Raw genomic sequence first — 16679 nt, forward strand, 5'->3', positions numbered from 1 at the left:
GCTGAGCTCCCTGGTGAGGGCGAGGAGGTGGGGCAATGAGGCCGGAGCCAGAGCCAGAAGTGAGTGGAAGGTGAGGAAACGGAGAACCACAGAGCATACAGCTCCTCTCAGAATCGGGGCACTGAGAGATGGGACAGAGAGAATGATGACTCGAGTGGGATATGGTTAGCTTTGTTTTTGAAATGGCATATACTTATGTAAGGTTGAGAGCAAAGTTTAGGATCCAAGGAGGAAGAAGCGGCTGACATACAAGAGAGAAGGGGTATGGTGTATGGTAAACTTCCTGAGAGTGAAATGAGGGGACCGGTAGGGCCAGTTCTTTACTGTTCCAGAAGGAAAGTTTATGGTTGTGTACACATGTAGTAGGTAGGCTTGTACTGGGTTGGCCAAAAAGTCCATTTGTTCTTTTTTTTTTTTTTCTGTTCAATGGCTCCCGAGGTGTTGTCTTTAACTTCATTAGAAACTATTTTGTTAGATTGTATTGTGGCTGCTGTCATTTAATGGGCATTTAAAAACAACATCAGAATTGGTGAGTTTTGTGCAGCCATTTTAATATTGAAGATGGAAGAAAATGCGCAACATTTTCAGCATATTATGCTTTATTATTCAAGAAAGGTAGAAATGCAACTGAAATGCAAAAAAAAGATTTGTACAGTATATGGAGAAGGTTCTGTGAATGATTGAAGATGGCAAAAATAGTTTGCAAAGTTTTCTAGTACTGTTGACATTTTGGCCAAATAATCCTTTGCTGTGGGGCTGCCTTATGCATTGGGAGATGTTTAGCAGCACCCCTGGCCTCTATCCACTGAAAGCTAATATTAGGGAATAGCTGACATACTCAAAATATCCAAATCAATAAAGTTATTGGTGAAAATGAAAAATGTGTCTTTTACAGAAAAAACTAAACAGACCTTTTGGCCAACCTAATAGTTTGGTAGATAGAAGATAAGGCAATTTTTGTCAGAATGTTTTCATTTTCTCTGTGTGTGAGTGATAAGGCCATCATCTAGTGGGGAGGTCAGGAGGTTCAAGGTATGAGGTTAGGGGAGAAAGTTTGAAAATATTAATGTGTAAAATTGAAGGGCTAGGTAACTGAAGAAGTTGTGGTTGATTGGCAGGAAGTTTTGAAGGTGTATGTGAGTTTGCCGATTGCTAATTGATGGCATCATCCTGCCCTGTATATTCTTTCTCAACCTGTGTTCAGCTCCTTGGCTTCAGGCACAGAGAAAGGCAATGAGAGATTTTGGCTGTGGTAGAATGTAGGATGTTGATTTTGGAAAGGCAGATTTCAAGGATCTCAGAGCCATAGTGGTTCATGGGCCAGTCTTAGAAAAGAAACCCCAAGCCCTAACTCTGAGGTTCATGGGAATAAACCACCACCATGTGAGACTGCAAGTGAAGCAGTATCCTCGGGAAGAAAATAGGTTTCAGGAGAGGCAACCACATGGGTGTTTAGAAAGCCATAGTTGCAGAGAACACATTTGAAATGTATGGATTTAGACCCAGGAAAGACATTCTATTACATGGAGTTCCAAACTCCCAGCACCCCATTTCTTTCACTGGACAAGAGCTGCTTTGAAGCAGGCTCAACTGTGACTATTCTAGATAACGCTTTAGACATCAATGAGGACCATATCCAGCCACATGATTAATTGCTAAGGGTGGGGGGCGCTCTTCAATTCTTCTTGCAGCTACAAGTAATATGAATAGTTGGAGAGTGCTACAGAAGAAAGAATGGATTCTTTTTTCATGTACAAGAATGGCAACTTCAAGTATGAAAGCAGAAAGAAAAGTTAATAGGATTCTTCAGCTTAACCTTGATTTACAAGATTCTAGATGAGGACAATAGGAGCTCTGTGACAGTGTTCATTATCATTACTTTAGGCAAAGAGAACCTGTCCTGACTTTGTGCAACTGGTAGGGAGACGTGAGAGGTTCCCTGACAAGTGTGTTTATCAAGTACATCTGCAGTGTTATTTTGCACGCTCAGTTGCATTCCTGTCATTCTTCTCCATGCTCATTTAACATGATGGACTTGTTTGGCAAATTCTCCGGGTGGTGCGAGGACAGGGAGAGGAGGATGCTTACTCTGGATTACAAAACAAAAGATACTAGCGCCTCTCATACAATCCAAGTCTTCATTCTCCTCACCCTCCTTGATCATCATGATCATTTGTAAGGAGAGAAAATGAATGGATCGGTGATGTGATCCTGTAAGTCAGAGCACCATGGAGAGAGGGGTCTGGTGCAGTTGTCTGTCTTGACTTGAATTCTTGATTAGGAAGCAGAAAAGACCTTGTCAAGTTCTTTAACCTGCATGGCAGGGAATTTCACAGTGCCCTACTGAATAAGGTAGTTAGTTGAGCGGCATCTCTCCCACCTCGACGGTCAGTGCTAGGCGGCATTAGTTTAGTGCTGTATATATATGCTGTGCCAAGTGCTTTCTGTGAATTTGCTTTACGTGGCCCAGATAGCAGTCTGGTACTTTTTACTTTCATTTTTCAGAATATACAGCTGAGATTCAGGGATGTTGAATGATCAGCCCAAGACCACATGGCATGTTAGTGGCAGAGCCTGAATTCTGGGCCAGAGATGCCTCCAGGTGCCACATTCTTCACAAGGGCACTCCAGAGTAGCACTGCCCAACAAACATAATGAGAGGCACATGCAAGTTTTTCATTTTCTAGCTACTATAGTAGAAATCAAGGAAAGGAGACGTTAATTTTAATAACATTTTATTTGACCCAATATATCCAGAATATTATCATTTTAACATACAATCGCTATTAAAAATTATTGCTGAGATATTTTACATTTGTTTTCCACACTAAGTCTCTGAAATCCATTGTCTTTTATATTGACAGCACATCCCAGCACAGACTAGCCACATTTCAGGCACTTCATAGCCACAACAGGCTACTGGTTACCCCACTGGACATTGTAGTTCTAAACTCTGTTTATGGAAACGGAATTCTTCTCATAGAGTGTTGGCTGAGTTTGTCACAGGTTTTGCTTTAAGATAAGGAGAAAGAGACCTTCCTGTGCATTCCATTGGTCTCTGTGATACAACGTTAGTGCCCACCCTGCCGTCCCTTTCCCCTGCATGGCAGGCAGTCTTCTGAAAGTTTGTGAGTGTGGGTGGGTGTGTATGTATGTGTTTATTTTCAATACAAATCTCCACAAAATTTATAGAGTTCTTAATAAGTACTGGATTATACAAGGAGAAAAAAAGGAACAAAAAAATAAAGAGCTAAACTGTTGCTAAGATTAAGATATACTTAGGTTTGTATCCCTTTAATATCTGTTTTAACTGAGGCAATAATGTAATCTCTCTGGATTTGTCTTTTTGTCTGTTATCTGTTCTTATAGGATTTTTGAGGGACCAAAATGAAATTATGCATTTAATATAATACCTGGGAAGTAGGAAGTGATTAAAATGTTAGCCAATATTATACCCTTATGTGCAAAGTCCTTGTATAATAGCTACTGAAGGTTGGTATTAGCATAACCATGAATGCAAGAGCAGAGTATAGACTATATGGAAATTATAAAACAATTTTGCAAATAGCCCATATCTGGGGACAGGTTACTTTTTACATTAATTATATTTTAGTCTAGCATTCTCAGTTGGAGAACTCAGTTACTTTCGTTTCTTCCTATGCATGTATTACATTGAGAACTATTTTGAAGGCCTTTAGGTGGTGATTATCTCCAAATTTCTGTCATAATTATCTTAAGGTTTACTATTTGATGGGTAGAAAGAAAGGGGAGCATTTTTGCATCTTTATAAAATTGTTGTGAGATTATGAGTAATTTTTCAGCTCTTAATTTTTTACCCAAATAAAAATAGGGGTATTTTAGGGATATATAAGTAAAGTTATCATTATCATAACATAGGCATTGTATGAGCTAAGAATAATTTTACATTTCCCTTTTTAAAAATTATCATGTAAATTGCTGTCATAGAAGAGATTGGTTCAGCAGCTTGTGTTGGTGCATTTCAATATGCCAGCCTTGTATGTGTCCAGCACCAGGGTCCTAACAAACTGTGCCCACTCTGTTTATGATTGCTAATAAAGAGCAGTCAACCATGGTGATAATACCATATAAGCTCATTGAAGTCACACATAAATGTCTACCCATGTTGTTTCTAAAATTGAACAAACAGGTGGTTATTTGTCATTGATGGACAAGTCACTCCATCTCCATAATTTGCCTTCAGTCTCAATCACTGGTCTGTGGAAGATTTAAGGATATAGCCCTTTACTTTTCTCTCTGAACTAATGTTATTTTTGTCTACACATTCTTGTACAGAGGATACTACATAATAATTGTGCCTTTGAAGAAATCTCGTGGGAAATTTATCAAGCCATGGGAGAGTCCAGATGAAATGGAATTAGATGAGGTAACTATGTCTTTGTTGGCTGTCTTTCATTAGTTATTTAATTTCTTAAACATCCTCCTCCTCTTCATAGAGACTTTTCAGCATCCACTCCAGGTGCTGACTTCTGCATGGCTGGCTGGTCAGCTGGCTGTTCAGACAGTTCAGTGCTTTGGGTGTGTTAACCTCCGGGGATCACAACAAAGAGCCTTTTGCTTTAATTAAAAGACATTAGGCCGCAATAAAAAGCTCACAACCTGTCTAACTTTGTTGGCTCTAATATTTTGCCCCTTGCCCTTTGTAAAACATGGCACAGAGGTGTGAGGAGTGAAGTGAATTGTTAGCAGAGATGTAATCACTGATGTTATGAATTCCATATTCCCCTTCATTAATGCAGTGGTAGCGGCAACTGTTACACATGTTAAGTTGCATTTTGCAGCAGATTTCAACATTTGACCCACATGCATTCTTGACCAGGTTCTCCCAGAATTATGCTGATTAGCATTCGGTTGCCTTATTCTATACTCTGTAGGATTTCAGGCTCAAAATTGTATTTAACTGCAGGGGCAAACAAAAGAAAACAACATTTTGAGCTAAGGAAGAAATACAGTACAGAAAATAGAGCAGATACTATATGAGTATGACTTTAATTTCTAAAACCTTACCACAACCATAGGTACATTTTAATTTATACTCATTTTGTAGAAAGAATATTTGTAGTTTTTTGAAAGTTAAGACACAGTATGAAGAACAAGACCTAATTATTGCCTACCTCTAGTGAGATAAGAAAGCTGTGATCAGATGTATTAAGCCAGATTGCCCAGAAGGCCACAGCAAGTTACTGGCTGTGCTTCAGATTTTGAAGTACAGGAGCGACTTTGCTATTTTAACATGATTCTGGTTCAGATCAGATCAGTGGGCAAATAGGAAAGCCCCCATCTGGGGAAATGGGAAATTTTAATACAACAGTGGCCCCATATTATTGCCCAACCTGTTATTTCTAGGTATTTTCCCTACCTCAAATTAGCTAAAATAAAGCAAGGAAAAGCAAAAGGTACCTAACTGCATTACAGGGCAGGGACCTTTATTTCATACATGTCTGCACTACAGAGACAGTGATCCAACACATAAGGGCTGGTAGCCTCCTTTGGCAGACATATGTCATCTCTAGAAATGTGGTTCATCATCATCCACTTTGTTCGTCTGAGTTAAATTCAAGTTAAGAAAGGGAGATGAGTTCAGGGTCAGCACTGTGCTTTTGTGACACTGTTGAGTGAGTAAACGAGCTTTGGACAAGGATAAATTGAGACACCCTTCAAGTAATGTCATCAAGTACTTCATGCTATAAATTTTATTTTTTGCTATTGATAATAAGGGAACAAAATCATTTTTCTATGATGTTAGATGAATAGTTATTCTCATCCAAATATGCAAAATTATCAGCTGATCTTCTGTAAACATTTTGACACAAGGTATTTTTTAGTTGCAATCATTTAATCCTGAGATATTCTTTATTATTTTAATCAGTTTTAGTTGAATTACCAAATTCAGTTGGACTTGGATTTAAAATGAAAAGGCAATTTGTAGAATCTATGAATCTTTCTAACTATTTAAAAAAAAAGTTTTCAAGGAATTAAGATCCTGGCCAACAGTGACATCTAATACTTTTAAATAGTAAGATTTCCACGTAAATGGAGCCATTTGGTGATAAGTAATAGGAAGCTGATTCTCTTTCACAGCCAGGTTTTAACCTCCAGAATGCACAGCAATGCTAATGAATTAAAGTATAAAGCTATATGACATTGAACTTTCTTGCAATTAAATTCTATGGGTCTGTGCTGCTGATTCCCATAACAAAGGGTCATTTTAATCATCCCACACGTTGTGGTGCATTAATCTGTATAATAGTTTGATAAAGAACATTTATTAATTCAAAATTTTTGGTCAGGATGGGTTGTTACCCACTTTTCTTACTGATATAATTGAGACCACATTGTAGAATTAATGGTGGAAGAAATAAGATATGCATTGACTGGAAAATGAAAATTATTTCTGATAAGAAACCAAAGCCCTTGATATATCATCTGAAGTTACCTCTAATACATCTTGTAACCACTGTGGAGGGGAACAAATGAAAGTAGGCTATGACCTCACTTTATGCATACTTGTTCAATTTCTAATCCCTGCAGACAGTTTTTGGTGGGTTTTTTTTCTACCATGGAAAATAAAAGCACTGTAATAATTTTATCTGTAGCTTGGTACTGCCAGGTTTGACAAAGCAGTGTTCCTCTCTTAAATGTATTTCACCAAGTGATTTTTTTTAGAAGGTCTATAATTCAAGTTGTTCCAACCATATCATCAGCTAGAATGGTGGCCTAAGGGGATTTCCACATGTGTGCCTCACATCTAGGCCCATAAAAAATGGAAAGAGGCTTTCTAAAGAGTCACTCTCAATATTGTTTTTTGAACTCATTTGTCCTTTGTCTGGGGATAATTTCCCCATAATAAATTTATAGACTGGAACTGCTGTTGTCTAGGTCAGACTAGCAGAGCAGACATTGATAGTCAAAATGGATTTGGGGCAGAATGACTCCTGAAATGTTAGTTATATTTAATTCAGGGCACATCTTGTAATATATCATAAGCTTTTCATCGTGTTGTACTTCAAAAGCTTGCTGTGAAATAATGTGGTCACTTGAGGTTGTAACTTCAGCAGACTTCCGTGTCATCTGAGCACACTTGACTCATTTAAAGAATAACACAGGAAGCATCCTATGGAGCTTTGAGCAACCCACAGGGCAGAGCTGATTTTTCAGGTTTGACCTGAATGAATGGTCACATTGGATTTAAGGAGCGCCAAAAACTCAAATATGTTTTTCTAACGTACTTCCCCAAAAAATCTTCTAAAGAGACCCTAGCCAAAGGTGTTCATGGGATGACAGTGATGTGGATGAATCTTGACAGTTGCCTACATCTGAAATATGAATGAAATCAAGGCATAGGGTTTGATCAGTGAAGTAGAAGAGGGGACACAGTCACATAAACAACTGATGGTAAATGTTCCTGATGAACCATCTTCAAAAAGTTGCTCAGCTCGTCTGCAGGGCATGTGTCCTTCTGAAGCAATGGACCATTATTTACTGTATATCAACAGCAACCTTTGTAATGACTTTTCAAGTGATGCATTAAATATGTGGTCTCAGAAGTTTTTTAAAATAACATGTAAAAAGAATCAGGAAAAGTAAATCTAAGTACATACTCATCCGCTTTAATGAGAGCAGGTGCACAAATTTATATATGTCTACATTTATTCCTTGATGTTGTGCAGCCAATAAGTAAACAAAAATATGGTTTAAAAATGTCTTACATGTAATTTTATTTTACCAGTTGGGTCCGATTATATATTGCCACTTTCTATTATGCCTGAATTACCTCATTTGTAAAAATGGGGATAATAACCTACTTTATAGGGTTATTATCAGAGTCAATAAACTGATACATGTTCAGACTCCTAAGAATAGTGCCTAGTAACTACTTAATAAATATTAGCTATTATTGTCATTATTATCATTATTATGAGTGAACTTAAATTTAACAAAAGGATTGAAAAATACTACTAAGTTTCTGGCCTTTCTGTGACCCAAATTTGCTAAATGGGTTATACCCAATCTACCATGGTTTTCATAAAATAGCTTATATTTTATATAATTCTAGTTGTATCAGTAAACTTAAATTTCACAAAAAATTTGAGGATGTTTTAAATGAAAAGTTGTTCAGAAATAATGTGGCACAGATTATATAACTACAGCTCCGTCTTTCACATTTCTTGGGTCACAGTTTTGAACCAGCTGAGTGCATTCCCAGTTCTCAGTGTGGAAGAGGGTGGGGCCTACCCCCAGGCTCTGACAGACGGAAGTGGTGTTTGTCACGTGCACAGCCTGCAGCCCTTAAGGTCCCAGGAGCCCAGCCTTGATTATACTGGGATCTCATTCTACTGAGGAAATATCATTAGTTTGGTGTTTACTATTATCATCTCCAATTTAAAAAACAAGAGTGGTCAGTAATTTTGCCATAAAGTTTTCATAAGTGCCTTAATCAAGGAACCGAGTCAAGCTAGTAAATGTGAAGTGAATGGTAATATCTATTTAATATTGTCAATTAAAAATTGGTTATCAGGTTTTATTCCCGCAGATTTGAGGAAAATTGCAACATATAAATTATCTCATTACTAGAAACAATCTGAAATGGCACTAACCTCTGTGGAAAGTTAGTAATATTTGAAGGTTTAGACGACTTTATCTGAGTTTTCTACTTGTTTAATAAATAACAATAAATCCTGCGTGACAAGCTGACTTGTTTCTTTAGACAAGTTATAATGCACTCGAGAGGATGTCATTAGGGCAGACAGTGATATGAGCTACCGCTAAGGATCTCATTGTCCTGTATCTGTAGCCTGGGCCTCGCAGTAGCAGTCCAGTCTCTTACCTTGACAGCAAGATGGGCATTTGCCAGAGACACCTGAGATTTTAGTGATGCTGATATGCCACATGAAGTGAGACAAATTGCCTTTAGGTTGTCCCAATCCTGCATTAACTTCTCCCATTAAACTTACATTAAGTTGGGTTATTGTTTACATGTCTTTCTCCGTTTCCCACTTTTTTCCCTAAGCTGCTCAAAGAGATATCTAGGAAACGCAGAAGCATCCGTTATGGGAGAGAGGTTGAATTAAAGCCATACATAGCCGCCCACTTTGACGTCCTTCCCACCGAGTTCACCCTGGGCGATGACAAACATTACGGTGGATTTACAAACAAGCAACTCCAGAGCGGTCAGGAATATGTCTTCTTCGTGTTGGCAGTGATGGAACATGCAGAGTCTGTAAGTTAATTGTGATGGCACCTATTTCCTATGTCATCCCTACACATTTCACCAGAATATGATTATTTGGGGATACATAGGTATATCCATCCTAATTAATTCGCACCCGCTGTCATTAACTTAATGTAACAGCTGCCTACTTTGTGAACACTGCTGGCTAATCTTCTTGAGCTTTCACTGCAAACAGGTCTGTGTCTCTAATTACAGGGAATTTAGGTAGGCTTCAAGTATGTGAAGTGCCAAAGTGTTAGAGCATGGTTCTGGAGACCTTCTGATGTGACACACATTTATAGGAGGGTGAGAGCCGTCAGTCCTCACAGTATCCTTCCTCACCCTTTCAGCGTGGCTGCAATCAAAAAACAAATTTTGCATAATACCTAATAGACATCAGCCTGTGTGATTAAAATAGGAACAAGCTCTGTACTTGCACATATTACATTTGCAGGTATTTGAAAATATTAATAGGAGGTGACTGTATTTTATTCCCCTATAACAGCCAGTGAGCCCACAGTGCTGTCTGTCTGCTCAGATTCTCTGAGGAAGTTCTGTCTGGGAAAAGGCAAGCAGAGCCAGCTTCTTTAATTATAGCAATTTACCAGTGACTTTATCAGTGAAAAGCCAAGAAAGTTAGAAAATAATTCAATAAAATGGAGAATTCCTAAGGTACTCTAAATAATGAGTTGTCTTCTTTTATGTAATTCATCTTGCTCTTATGTCATTTTATGCTTCAGTTGCTTTGAATGTTAAAAAGAGAGGCAGAGAAATTGTGGATGGGAAGGGGACGGCTTTTGAAGTGGAAGTTCACATTAACATTTAATATACGTATTCTACACTGTATCTTTCTAATAGATTAGGGCCTAAAACTGACAAGGCGTGGCAGCTCAGCTGAGCCCGTCACTTTCCTGTAGAAGAGGCCTGAGATGTATCAAAGATTTCTCCACATCGGGCGTGAGCTTGTACAGCGGGGCCTCTCTTCAAGTGCCTGAAGGAATTCCCCTGTGGAAGATGAAAGCACAAAGGCGGCCTTTCTGCCTGGTTTACCTTTGTACACAAAATGTCATTTGAAAACAAAGTGACTGGCTTCCTGGAATTTTAATATGGGAATATGCTTTCTCTCTCTAGTTCAGAGATCCCCAGTAGTTGTCAGCACCCTGTTAGAAATCAGGCCACAAGCTAAAGCTCCTGGAGCTCTGCCTGCTGTCTCGGCCCCCACCCAAGCCCAACCACCGTAGGTTGAGGGAAACTCGCCTGAGCTCTGCCCCCTGTGTGTGGCCCCCACCCCTCTTCCCTCCCAGTCTTCCAGGAAACCGGTGGTGCCAAAAAGGTTAAGGACCACTGCTCTAGTTGGAGGTTTTAAGGCAAAACATCAAGGTTAATGGAATATTGGAAATCATCTCTTTCTCTTTTTTTAAATGACTTTTAGATATCTGAAAATAATTTTCTTTAGCTAGCTCTAGGACGTTTCAGAAGGTACATTTGGACCATTGAGGTAGAACAGAGAATGCTGCAGGTCACCAGGAGGGTTGAACCAGTGTCAGAGGCCCTGGTTTCGGATGTCTCCCAGACGTTTTCACTAGCATTTAAATGCATCACCATTGATGAGGGTCTGCACCAACCCCTAGCATGTCATTGCACTGTTTCTTTGATGGTGTAATTAGGGTTTTTTTCCAAATGTGTTGTCTGAAGTGTCCTTTTTCTTCATCATCTTTCTCAATATCATTCTCACAGCTGACAGCACAGTCTTTGTGTCTCACATGTGTTTTCAGGCCAGCATTTACTTTATAGAAGAGACTTACCTCTCACTAGTATACTGTTAGCAGTGATACAGTCCTTTACTGTACTTTTCATGAATGATTGTTAATAAAGCACCCTAATCACCCCAAGGTTGGACTGATAATTTGCACAGAGCACATGTGCCCCCTCCCCAAAGACAGAAGTTTTACCCCAATCCACTGCTTTTTATCAAGAACATCAGAGGACATGTGTAGAACGACCAGAGGTTTGATCTTTCTGTTCCCCCACACACTGCACAAATTCCAAATTTCACAAGCTGGTGTTATTTTACGGTTTCATTTCCCTTTCATTTTTCTCGTTTCTGGTTCCTGATCTGTGTGCTTTGGGGAAACCACTGCTTAGGTTTCTATCTTGGCAGACCAAGATTGTTATCTCAAAAGCTCTTGGTAAAGAATTTTACATCTCGAGTGTTGCTTACTGTTGTCTGCCAGTTTGAGTGTGACCCACAAAATGGAGAAAGTGTGAACCAAAACAAATAATTATACTTATGTGGAGAATCATATTTCTTGGAGATTTAGTGTCTTTGTCAAGTCCTTTGTGTAAATCTTTACATATACATATTTTTATCTGCTTTTTAGAAGGTTGTAAATATACTGAGTTGTTATCTTTTTTGATACATTAGAAATTCTCAAAGTCTAGTTAATCTCTTTCCCAGTTTCTGAGGAAAATGGGAAGGGAGGATAGTTTATGAACATGTACTGGGGCATGTGCTCTCCAGCCTGACTACTGAGCTTATTGCAAAAATTAGAATTTATGCCCATAACAAATATTTTTAAATGCAGATTAAAAAATTAAATATATTTACTGATCATGGGGAAAAATGAGCATATTTTTCTTTGCCTTGATAATGTCAGCCATTTGAAAAGATGGACAATTTATTTTACTCAACAAAGGTTTGTTGGGAATTCACTACGTACAGAGTCCCAAACTAGCTGCTTTTAGTATACAAACACAAAGAGACCCCTATCTTCCAGAAGTTTGTAATTTCATTAAGGAAAGAAGATGTATATACAGATAAAAAAACAAAAACAAAATAAAATTCGATGCATGTCATTAAAAAAAGAATAAAGGGCTACCTAAACTTTTTAAAATTATTTTACCTACATTTTGTAGAATAATTGGTTATTTCTGGTTAAGGAGAGTTAGCTTCATTGAAGGCAGTATTTAAGTGGAGACTTGAAGATTAGTTGGATTTCTAAAGCTAAATGTTGTGGAGCTTCTGAGAGAGTTAAAGAGAAAGGATAGATTTTTGTGGAGTAATAACAAGAATTTCACTTTGATGGAATATTTTATATGTGGTAAGGAAGTTCAAAACAAAATTGTAACCACAATTTTATGGTTACAAAATTAAGAATGATGCTGATGTCTAGGTTTTGGTAAGAATCACCTGAGATCCTCCTGAAGGTTTCATAGCTATAGTTTACTGTATCAGCAATACAGACTCTGTGAGGAAGGAAGAGAGTCTGGGCATGGTTTGTATAAGCATGAATGAGGTCCTGAAGGAAAGTGGTACCCAGGAGACTGGAGAGTGGATGGGCTTAGGGGACATAGACTAGATAAAACCAGCAGTTTTTCATTCCTAGCTACTGAGAGGGTGAGGAGAATAAGCAAGTCAGAAGGTGGGTATATCTGGGAAGCAAGGAAATAACACATGTAGTTCTTAAGTTGATAATACATGTAGTAATCTCTAGAAACCATTGGAAATGAAGGTCTGGGGCTTATTAGAGTTTGTGAATTTGGTAACATTAGTGAGAAAGTAATCTGCATACAGGTTGATATTTAACACTGGTGATGACCTTGCCAGATAAGGGAGAAAAAGAGAGACTAGCAGAAAATAAAACTGAAGAATGCTGGCATGGGATAGATGTAGAGGCAGTTAACTCAACAGGACATGATCAGTTGGCAAGGTTGGGAAGGGACTAGTTGAGTACAGAATTCAGAGAGGAGAGAAGGGAATTTTAAAGGTTTGCTCAACTGTGGCAAATCCAGAAAAGATGTCTGGAAGGGTAAGAACTGAATCATGACAATCAGACTTGGCAAATGAGAGATTCGGACCAATGCTGGAATGAGAAGAGATGAGGTGCCAGTGGTAGGAGAGGGGGGCAGCCCATGGATGTGGATTGGTCTTTGTTGGAAAAGGAAAAGATAGGACCTTAAAAGGGACAGAGTTAAGAGAATACAATCTTAGTGTAAACTAAAACAGGACCGAACCAAGTGAAATGTTATGAAAACCAAATTCATAGATACTCATTCTGTTCTTTCACCTGGGAGTTGTATTCTTCCAGTTTTATTGAGTGAAAAAAATGCCACATATAATTATGTATGTATTTAAAGTGTACAAAATGATGATTTATATCCATATACATGTGGAACGGTTACACGATCAAGATAATTAACACATCTATTATCTTACGTAGTAATTCCTCTTCTCTGTGTGGTGAGAATGCTTAAGACCTACTCTCAGCAACTTTTGAGTACACAATACTATACTATTAACCATAGTCACCAGGCTGAACGTAGATCCTCAGAATTTCTTACAGTTAAAGGTTTTTACCCTATGACCTGCATCTCCCCGTTTCCTCCCTTCAGCCTTTGGCAGTCACCATTCTGTTGTCTGCCCTCTGGGGAGATTTATCTGCACTCTTGCAAATGGCAGGTTTTCCTGCTTTTTTAAAATGACTGTGAATATTTCATTGTATATGTATAGATGTATGCGTGCACCACATGTGGATCACATTTTATTTGTTCATTCATCCATCCAAGGACACCTAGGTTGTGTCCGTATCTTCAGTATTGTGAACAATGCTGCAGTGAACCCAGGTGTGCAGATACCTCTTCAAGACGGTGATTTCATTGCCTTTGGATATATACCAAGGAGTGCGATTGCTGGATCACGAGATAGTTCTATTTCTAATGTTTTGGGGAGACAATATGCTGTTTTTCATAATGGCTGGACCAATTTACATTCCCACCAACTCTGTATAAGGGTTCCCTTTTTTCTGTATCAGTTGGGAACAACCACACCAGCCTCTGTGAAGTAACTAATAAAATTAAATGGGAACTGCTAAGTCCTTTTAAGTTCTAAAAAATTCTGTGTTCTGGAAAGCTGTAATGTCAGTTTTATACATCTTGCATCTATAACTTGAACAATGGATCTCTCTTCTGAAATTCTAGACTTTGTTGATTGTTTGGGCTCTATTTTCTAACTAATGTACACAGTACTAAGGACTACTTATATAATTTAACATGTAGTTAAATACTAATATTTTCCTCTATAAATATTTACTTTTTAAAATCTGGTCTCCTTAACTAAGTGGTAATGTCTTGAATGCTGGAGCTAATATTTCGGTTGATTTTCACATAGCATGGAACTCATTAGCACAATGTAAATGCTCATTGAACATTTTGCAACTGGTTAATTACTAATACTTCATACTTCATAATATCATTTAGTATGCCATGGATAGACCCCAGTAAAATAGTATATCTGTAGTAATTTATATCATCAAAAATCATTTTATTATGGAATACTACCCTGTATAAGGAAATTTAGATTGCCAAGCTTTTCCCTCCTTGCTTCTTCCCTTTTCTTCTGTCTCCCCTCTCCTCCCTTCTCCTCCTTTTTAATTACATTGTTTCACACACACTTATCTTCAAATCCACACTGTCACCAATATTTGCTTCTTCTAATGCTACAGCTCTACAGGAGAAGGCATTAGTTTATAACTAACATAAACTCTGTTTTTCCTCAGAAGATGTATGCAACCAGTCCCTACTCCGACCCCGTTGTGTCAATGGATCTGGATCCACAGCCAATCACAGACGAAGAAGAAGGCCTAATCTGGGTTGTAGGTCCCGTCCTTGCAGTGGTCTTTATCATCTGCATTGTCATAGCTATTCTTCTTTATAAAAGGTAGGTTTGCCCAATATTTCTATTACAATCTTGGGGGCTGCCTCATTTTTGAAGACTTGTTAACTCTTCTGTGGTCATTATTCGGTTAATCTTGGTAGAAATACTTCAGTGTAGCCCCAGTGATTACTGGGATGTGTTTCATTAGAGTTAAAACAAAATGTAAAGACTGTATAATTTACAATCCTATTCAGTGTGTTTGGTGTAGACTTTGTTGCTCAGCATGCATGAATCATAGCCTCTATCTTCTGAGCTATTTTATGTAGTATGAGCACTTTGCATGACATTTGAGACATTAGTATGTCCACAAGTAGATAATTCTATGCAAGCTTGCATTTGATTGTTTTAAATGACTAATTGCTCAGTTGCAACATGGTTTTTGAAATACTACAAAATTGTACATTTGTGTTCACTTCATAACTCTGATGTGCACATGCACTGAGATTTTCCCTGTAGGTATTTCTCAAAACTTAGAAAAGGAGCTAAAATTTGAAGATTAGAGAAAGAAAAAAAGGAAGACAATGAACTTTTTCTTTACCTGGTTTTCTTCTAACCCTTTCCACATCTTGAATACTGAATTCTCATTAGTGTCCAAAAAGGGATATGAGGTACCATTATCCTTTTTTAAAAAAAAATCACCTCTGTTTTTAAATGCCAATCTGACTTAGTGTCTTTGATTACAATTAGGATGCAAATAATTCACATCTACCCATGTTTGCTGATTGTCCACTCTCTTTAAATTATATCTCTGCCTCCATTGCTTATAAGCAAAATGTTTGCCCCCAGATCACTGCTTAGTCAGAATGAAAAACATTAGCAATTCTTCTACCTCTAAATGCTTTTTGGCTTAAAAATATGATTATAGTATTATAAATATATAAAACTATAAAAATTAACATAATGTATTCTCTTAAAATTTAGAATGACTAAATTCTGAATTCTCCTCCTTTATAACAACTTTTCTTTTCTTCCAATTCAAGTTTTATTTCATGAAACTTTGTGTTCCCATTTTCCTTTGTAGTGCACCATCTTTTAGAATACTCTTTGATGATCTCTTTGCTCTGCTATGAAATAGGCTGCTTCTCTCTCCCTCCCTCCATCTCCTCCCCCATTTCCCCCCCTTCTTATACTCCCTCTTCCTCCTCCTTCCCCTCTCTTTCTCTCTCCTCAAAACCTTAACCTTCAAACTCAGATGAGAGTTTCTTCATTGTGAGTCTTGCTTACATGTTTAATCTGATCATCCTATTTCCATTATTTCTTTTTTCTATCTATATAGTTTCCTTCATTAGGTTTACATTAATTATTTCTAACTGTATTCCTTTGTTAAATACCTTATATTCCTGGAATAGTCTTTATTTTTTTTATAACTTCTTCTCTTGACTCAAAAGTATATTCTTCCAGACACGTCTTTGATAGAAGGATTGAGCAAAAAGGAAAAAGGACTCATGGACACAGACAACAGTGTGGTGATTACTGGGGGGATGGGGTATAAGGGGACTAAATGGTAATGGAAAAAAATGCAATAAAGATTAAATTTTTTTTAAAAGTTTCTCTTATGAAACTACATTCCATTTTACTTCAATGTGAATAAAGAGCTAAGGGAAAAAAAGGACAACTTAAAGAAAGAAGTTCATAACCATAACCCATTAAATCTCCTAGCCTATTTTAGAGCTAGAAAGAAAGACATATCCATCATTATTTTTTCCTGATCACTGC

The 16679-nt window shown here is 37.7% G+C and overlaps 1 protein-coding gene across 43 annotated transcripts in view; it reads left to right on the top strand.

Moving 5' to 3' along the window:
- The window catches only part of PTPRD (protein tyrosine phosphatase receptor type D), a 1502332-nt gene that overhangs the window by 1347763 nt on the left and 137890 nt on the right, over positions 1 to 16679 (top strand). For 36 of the 43 annotated variants that reach the window (XM_036021603.1, XM_036021605.1, XM_036021606.1 and 33 more), the window contains 3 exons: positions 4315 to 4405; positions 9050 to 9259; positions 14806 to 14966. In XM_036021603.1, the coding sequence (XP_035877496.1) occupies positions 4315 to 4405; positions 9050 to 9259; positions 14806 to 14966 (462 nt within the window). The remainder of the gene's footprint in view (positions 1 to 4314; positions 4406 to 9049; positions 9260 to 14805; positions 14967 to 16679) is intronic. The other 7 variants (XM_036021607.1, XM_036021608.1, XM_036021620.1 and 4 more) reach the window with 1 other exon arrangement.

This window comes from Phyllostomus discolor, chromosome 3 (genome assembly GCF_004126475.2).
Source record: "Phyllostomus discolor isolate MPI-MPIP mPhyDis1 chromosome 3, mPhyDis1.pri.v3, whole genome shotgun sequence".
Classification (NCBI taxonomy): domain Eukaryota; kingdom Metazoa; phylum Chordata; class Mammalia; order Chiroptera; family Phyllostomidae; genus Phyllostomus; species Phyllostomus discolor.